Source organism: Stenella coeruleoalba (assembly GCF_951394435.1).
Source record: "Stenella coeruleoalba genome assembly, chromosome: 17".
Lineage (NCBI taxonomy): Eukaryota > Metazoa > Chordata > Mammalia > Artiodactyla > Delphinidae > Stenella > Stenella coeruleoalba.
Genome location: NC_137163.1, coordinates 39065580 through 39072938, shown reverse-complemented (window position 1 = coordinate 39072938; position 7359 = coordinate 39065580). Strand labels below are relative to the sequence as shown.

General features: G+C 40.6%; 1 protein-coding gene across 1 annotated transcript; it reads right to left on the bottom strand.

The window, feature by feature from the left end:
• Positions 1–403: 403 nt before the first annotated feature.
• UQCRB (ubiquinol-cytochrome c reductase binding protein) lies at positions 404–4996 on the bottom strand. Its single transcript, XM_079901751.1, has 4 exons — positions 4912–4996; positions 2315–2386; positions 1271–1437; positions 404–614 (listed from the first exon to the last, which is right to left on the bottom strand). Exons 1-4 carry the CDS (start codon positions 4928–4930, stop codon positions 537–539), a joined length of 336 nt encoding a protein of 111 aa, XP_079757877.1. The 5' UTR covers positions 4931–4996; the 3' UTR covers positions 404–536.
• Positions 4997–7359: the final 2363 nt, after the last annotated feature.

The following is a 7359-nucleotide window of genomic DNA, read 5'->3' as shown; positions in this document are numbered from 1 at the left end:
TAAAAGATAGGATGCAAAAGCAATTATATTTGGACAACAGTGGTTGAAAAAAGGCTGTTTCCCAATCATAGCAAACTAAGGGGTGAATCCTCTCTCCTTTCATTCAGTAACTTTTGAAGTCTGAGAGCCAATCTGCTTGTGCTGTTTGCTTCAGGTAAAATAAACTCACTGGTGCTTGTTTCTTGCTCTATTCCATCCTTGCAAGGGAGGCCCTGTTGGGGCTTCTAAGTATCTTGCTAACAATCCAGATGTGACCATTCTACTTAAACTGATTCAAGTGGCTTCTCTGGGCCCCAGGAGGCAGTTAACCACTAACTGAAAAAATATCTCACAAGTTTGGAAAAAACTGTAACAGATAAGTAAATACAGTAGTTATTCAGAATAAGGTTTAGAATTCCAAAACTCCAACAATTATAATAGAGATTTATTTAAAGTAATACATTTACAGCCCAGATAGTTCTACATTGGACATTTCAGGTTTAACCAACTTCATAAAAATACTTCAGGATAGCTGCATCCAGATTTAGACTACATGATTATTTCTTTGCCCATTCTTCTCTCTCTTTTCTTTCCCGAATAACCTCTTTCAGATATGGTTCAAGGTAGAATTTATCCTAAAGAATGAATAAAAGAAAAATATTATATGCTACCATTACATACTGATATACCCCCAATACTCAATAGGTCTTAAACAACAAAAGAAATCTATCAAAATTAATTTCCAACTTAAGAAAATATATTCTCAAGCAGACCAAAAATTGCCTGCTTTTCTAAAATGTAAAAACCCATAAAGATACTGTAATAAGCTACTCTGATAGGTTATTAGAGAGAAGACTGTCAGAAAAGAAAAAGGAATGAGTCTACAATGCAGTTCAGGGGTGAGGGTTTGCTTCACAGCGTCCTTCCCAGGAGCCAGAAGGCCACTCAATGGGCCGATCACATGAACACCACCATTTTTTCATCCGAGCAGAAAGCAGAGTGTAGAGGGAGAACAATGGCCTGGGAGGCAGAAGACCTGGATTCTAGTCCTGGATCTCTATGTCAGCGGCCTGCTTAATGATTCTGGAAGTCACTTCATCTCTAAGTCTCAATGTGTTTACCTCTAAAATGGAACTAGCACTTGCTCTACTAACCTCACCAGACTGTCATAAGGATTTTGATTTGACACAACTTTAAGAACTCTAAAGCACTATACAAAGGAATGTGTTCTCTGTTTCTAATACTCAATCCTTCATGGCCAACATTATCAGATACAAAAGAGCTGTTCTACCTCCTCATATTTTGTCCACTGCTCTTTAGGCAAGATCTGCTGGGTCATGGTCAGGTCCAGTGCTCTCTTAATGCGAAACACCCTCTCATTATAAACGTTCTCAGGAAGCCTTTTTATGGCTTCTTTTACATCGTCATTCTCATATATTGTATCATCTCGCATTAAGCCTATGATAAAAAACAAGAGAGTAAGATTGAATATGCATCTCAAAAATAAGGAATTTCTAAAAAATGAGTAAAATTATGACTTATAACCTAAGTCATTAACTTAACTTGGGTGGTAATATGAAGAGTTAGGTATCATGGAAACTCAATTCATTTCACACACAATAATGGGTTATTTAATGGATTATTTCTTAAATGGTACTATGGAAACAATATGAGTCTTTTAAAATCTACTGCCACAAAATTCACGTTTTATCTATAGCAATTTTAAAATCATTTAAAATGTCTACTTTGTTTTTAAACACATATCAATAGACTATATCTCTACTTTCTTATAGTTTAATTCTGAGATCAAGGTATTAAAGAAGCTTCAAATGATAGTGTACTAAGGAACCAGTAACATTTAATGATGCTTCCCTCACGCTTCAATTACAAAAGATGAAGTTCATGGCAAAGTATGAAGTTCTAAAAAATAGTTCAGGCATCAAATAATTGTAAAGATGTCAGACAATTTTAACATTTGAAAAATCTCTACTTTCAAAGTTCATACAACTTAAATTTTAAAATGATAAGCGGAGGAGTTGAGAGAGGGAACATATAATAAGGAAAATGTTCTGCTACCATATTTCAAGAACATAAATCATTTCCAGCTCATACATTTGAGACAATTCCATCCCTCTCTTCTCATAATAATAAAAAGGAAATGGATTTAACAATAAAATGTGACCTAATTTTAAGATTTCTAGTGCACACAGGTGCAATTAGTTAACGTATTTTTGGGATCCATAACTCTTGCAAAAGCACAACTCTCAAAAAAAAAAAAAAAAGCACTACTCTCAGAAAAAGAAAAAAAAAACCAGAAGAAAGCACAAATACTCACCCAGTTTATTGAACCCGGCAGCATTGTAATACCATTTTCGAATACCCTCCAGCCATTTGCTTGATGCTGCAACTGATATTGTCACACTGTTAACTGCTAACAGTTCACTTATATAGTACATAAGCAACCAGGTAAAAAATGCCAACACAGGAAGGAATTTCTTTTCAAAGCATATACCCTATGTATTGTAGATAAAAATAGCTTATTTTATCTATGAGCAAAAGTATTGCAGGTAAAAAAATTGGGCAATTAAGTCATGGGGAAAAAAGGATAAACTCAAACACTTAACGTACTAAAGATCTGTAGGTACAATAAGTCCCCTGATATCCTCAGGGGATTGATTCCAGGACCCCCCTCAGATATCAAAATCCGAAAGGCTCAAGTCCCCTATATAAAATGGTGTAGTGTTTGCATATAACCTAAGCACATCTTCCTGTATACTTTAAATAATCTCTGGATTACTTATAATACTTAATACAATGTAAATGCTATGTGAATAGTTGTAAATCCGAAATAAATGCTATGTAAATAGTTGCCTGAGAGCAACAAGTTCAAGTTTTGCTTTTTTAAACTTTGTGGAACTTTTCCCCCAAATATCTTCCATCAGGAGGTTGGCTGGATCCTCAAATGTGGAACCTGTGGATACGGAGGGCCACTCCAGCTTCTCAAAGTCAAGCATCCCATTCTTTTTTGTCCCCCTGCTACCATCAGAATTGAGGGGTGGGGGATGAAAAAGAAACTGGGAACTTCTCCATCATTTGTAGTTTCAGAAATAGGTTATAGGAAATAACTGTAAACTTTTCAAGGGAGTTGGAGTTGTATGAAAAGATGAGATTTCAGCATACACCGGCAAATCTAAATGACCCCCATCCTCCAAAATTTTTATTCTGCATTACCTTTATTTCACTTGACTACTCTCTTTAAAAATATATGTATTTCTGGGAGGGTTTCGATACCATTAGTCAGTCATTTAATATTAATATGGACTAGTAAAAGAAGCACATTCTCCTACTCTCAAGCAGCTAACTTTCCACTGAGGGAATGGATATTTGAAAATGGATGAGGAAAAATAGGTAACGTTAAAACTCTCTGGGGAACAGGACTGAGCAGGATGGGTTACCCAGTAGGACCTAAGGGCAACATGATAGTGCCTGATGTTTACAGGAGACATGTGGTACAGAAGGGGAGGTATGGCAAGTTTAAATTTTCTTTTAAAGTTTTGTCTTAGGGTTAGCCCCTTACCAAAGAAGGAAACCAAACCCTCCTTTCACTTCAACCCCTCCTTAGTACATCACAGCTTTGGTAAATCTCCTTGGAAATGAAGCACCATGTATAACGTTACTTCTGGAAAGACAACTACCAAAGAGTCAACAATATACAAACATACTTATAGGACATAAATTATTTGTAAACATAAAATTACCTGTAAACATATTTACCAGTGATGGTAATAATGATTACTATTCATTGAACACTCACTGTGTGCTAGGCACGATTCTATTTGCTTTACCACCATTAGCTAGAGTTATTTACAACACGCCTATCCTTGCAGAAGAGGAATAAGGCTTACATAAATTATCCCATCCAAGATCAAAGGCAGCTAATAACAGGGCTGAGGGCAGGTCTATCTAGTTTCCAAACACAGGGCAGAAGCAGAACGCCTACAGTATTTGTCAAGTTAATGAAATAATGAATTCTTAAATTTCTCCCCGACTCCCCAAAAGCTCAATGTCATTTAGGTTAACGAATTTTTCTGGCAATCTGATGTTTCCTAATAGCTTCACAATTGCTGGGGGCAGGGAAGAAGGAACCAACATTTTTTTAGAGCTATTCCAATTTATACCGCCAGAGGGCAGGGATTGGCAAAAAAAAACCACACACACAGGGAAAACTGCACTTTTTTCACGTTCTGTTTTAAGTATTCCGGTAATTTTTGCATCCTATTCCATAATAAATACATTTGTTCCAGTGCCTGGAATAAATACAAATTTCTCCAAATCCACAGATCAAGTTGACGTTCCAGATAAGCCAAGGTTAAACTGAAGTTTCGCTGTAACCCTTGCTCAGCTGCCTCTAATTCCCAGTTTGAGAAGCGCGAGAAGTGGAACGAGATTGAGATTTCCAATCCTACTTCCTCCGGTCACTTCGCCTCAGTTATCTTACCAGCCGAAAAGGGAAACTAGCACCATCTTCCTCGCACTAGCAGGAGAGTTTATCAAGCTAATAACGCACATGACAGCGCCTGGCTCACAGTAAGCACTCAGTTCACTTGGGTTGAAAGTCAGCCACTAATTATCTTCCCTGAACTCTTCTAAGGCCGAGGGGAAGGGCTGCTGAGCTCTAGCAGGCCGGAACGCCAGGGCTGTGGGAGACACCGCGGGCATCTTCACCAACAGCGGGTCCCATCACCAAACGAGCCGGGCCTGGAGACAGCAGGGGGGTGAGGCCAAGGCCTCCTTCAGGCGGCCGGGAGCCGCCGCCTTCCCTTTTGCCGCAAACCTGGCCATTTAGAGAGAGCAGAGGAAGAAGAGCAAGTTGCTGCGAGAATAAAAGTTTGAGCACGGCGATGCCCGCCAAGCAGGACACCGCTCACTTACCGGCAGGCCTACTCGCCATTTTAACCCGAGACAGAAGCGTTGCCTGCTGGGTAAGTCCTAGAGGTCGCGCAAGGTCCAGTGCGCAGGCGTGTTACGTCAACGTCGCGAGGAGGGGCGGGGGTGGGAGAGCGAGTGGGTGCAGGCGCAGGCGCAGTTCTGGCGGCCTGGCGGCCGGCGTTGGCACCTGCCCCGCGCCCCTCTCCGCAAGAATTACAGCAATCCCATAGGCTTGGACCCGCCCCTGGTTCCAAGAGGCATTCCATATGACAAGATGGAAAAAGCACTAGGCGAGGAATTAGGACACCCGGTCTTCAGCCTGGTTCTGTTGCTGACGAGCTCTAAGAGCTTGGGCAGCATAAATTGAGCCCTTTGTGACAAGCAACACGCTAAGCGTTTTATGGCCATATTTTCATTTAATTCTAAACCTATATGATAAATACTATGATTGTACCCATTGTAGAGAAGAGGAAACTGAGGCTTAGAAAGGTTGCATAAATTGTCCAAGGGCACACAAGCTAGGAAGAATCCGAATTCATCTTCTAGAATCTGAGAATACAGATAAAACTTCGGCACTCCTTAATTCTAGGGCTACATGCTACACCACTAATCCAGGAAACACTAACCCTCTCTCACCTTGTTTCTCCAGGTGAAGTTCTACCTCAAGCCATTATAGTGGAAGGTCAGTTGAAAAAAATTTTTAATATTAAATCTGAGATGTATAGCAGAATTCAAATGCAATTTTAAGGTAAAAGTACATTTTTAAGGTCTCAGTCCCAACATGTTAAGTCTAAGCTATAAAAACCTAGGGACAGCAATATCACAAATGGTTGAGGGAGGAGAATTTTACTAAAGGATGCAGAACAAAATTATTGGTTAGTGTGTGAGGCAGGGAGAGGGGACAAGTCAGACTCCCTGTTTACACCTTTCATCAAAATAAACTCCAGGTGTATTAAAGAGATTTAAAAGTTGGGGAAAAAAACACTCTAGGGACAGAAAACAATCCAAGTTAGGATGACTGATGCTTATGCAGTTACTGATGAACTTCTGCAACCACTACTGTCTGGGTCAGCTCAGCCTATGGTAACAAAATACTGTAGACTGAATAGCTTAAAAAATTTATTTTCTCACAGTTCTGGAGGTTAGAAGCATAAGATCAAGATGCCAGCATGGTCAGTTTTAGTTGAGAACTCTTTCCCTGTGGCTTGTAGAGGTCTGCCTTCTTACTGTGTCCTCCCATGGTAGAGAGAGAGCAAGCTCTTTTGTGTCCCTTACAAGGACACTAATACCGTCATGAAAGCCCCACCTTTATGACTTTATCTAAACCTGTATTATCTCTCAAAGGCCCCATCCAAATGCCATTACATTGAGGGTTAGAGCTTCATTACATGAATTTGGGGGTGGGGGGGTCACAATTCAGTCCAGAGCAACTACCCACCAATATCTACTTCTGTTTTCTTCCATCCTAAGCTGAGACCTGGGACAGTATAGAATGGCTAATTGTAAATCTAATTGTAAATCCAAAAGGTTTAATGGTCTTAGTCACATTCCAATTCTAAAATTCTGTTGCCTTCTGCCTTTTTCTTTTTCTCTGTGCCACCACAAATTCTCAATATTACTCAGCGCTATATGCAGTACTATAAAGTGGTGAATGGCTGCTCCCAGAACTACGCTAGCCAAAGTGAAGTTGGAAGATATGAAGAAATGCAGTACATTTGTAAGTTGGCACATCACCTTACAAGAAGTACTCAGTAGGGACTTCCCTGGTGGCACAGTGGTGAAGAATCCGCCTGCCAGTGCAGGGGACATGGGTTCGAGCCCTGGTCCGGGGACATCCCACATGCCGCAGAGCAGCTAAGCCCGTGCACCACAACTACTGAGCCTGCACTCTAAAGCCTGTGAGCCACAACTTCTGAGCTCGAGTGCCACAACTACTGAAGCTCACGCGTCTAGAGCCCGTGCTCTACAACAAGCCACCACAATGAGAAGCCTGTGCAGTGCAACAAAGAGTAGCCCCCGCTCGCCGCAACTAGAGAAAGCCCGCGCGCAGCAACGAAGACCCAACGCAGCCAAAATAAATTTTTAAGAAATTATTAAATTAAATAAAAAAGAAGTACTCAGTAAACTCTTCTCTCTCCCTCCTTACCCTTCAAGTTTCAGTTTTCTGGTTACAGGGTGAAGGTGGCAAGAAAAGGAAGACCTTGTCAAGGGATTATACCCAGGACTGTCAAAATCCAGCTCCTACAGGCATTAAGCCTAGAGAGCCTGGATGTTTGCTGGTAGCCATTAGTGTTGATTCAAAAATTATTTTTGGTTTTCCTTCTGGCATATGGCAGGATTGCACTTCTCTGCCCCCTTAAAGCTAGGCATGGCCATGTGATGCTTTGGCCAAGAAAAATGTGAGACCTTTTTTTTTTTTTTTTTTTTGCGGTACTCGGGCCTCTCCCGTTG

What these genes read in the sequence shown, in the direction of transcription:
- UQCRB (XM_079901751.1), bottom strand. An exon ending in TGCCGGGTTCAATAAACTGG is followed by an intron (nt 1,438 to 2,314) that starts GTGAGTATTTGT and finishes TTTTTATCATAG; the next exon opens with GCTTAATGCGAGATGATACA. An exon ending in AGTGGACAAAATATGAGGAG is followed by an intron (nt 615 to 1,270) that starts GTAGAACAGCTC and finishes TTCATTCTTTAG; the next exon opens with GATAAATTCTACCTTGAACC.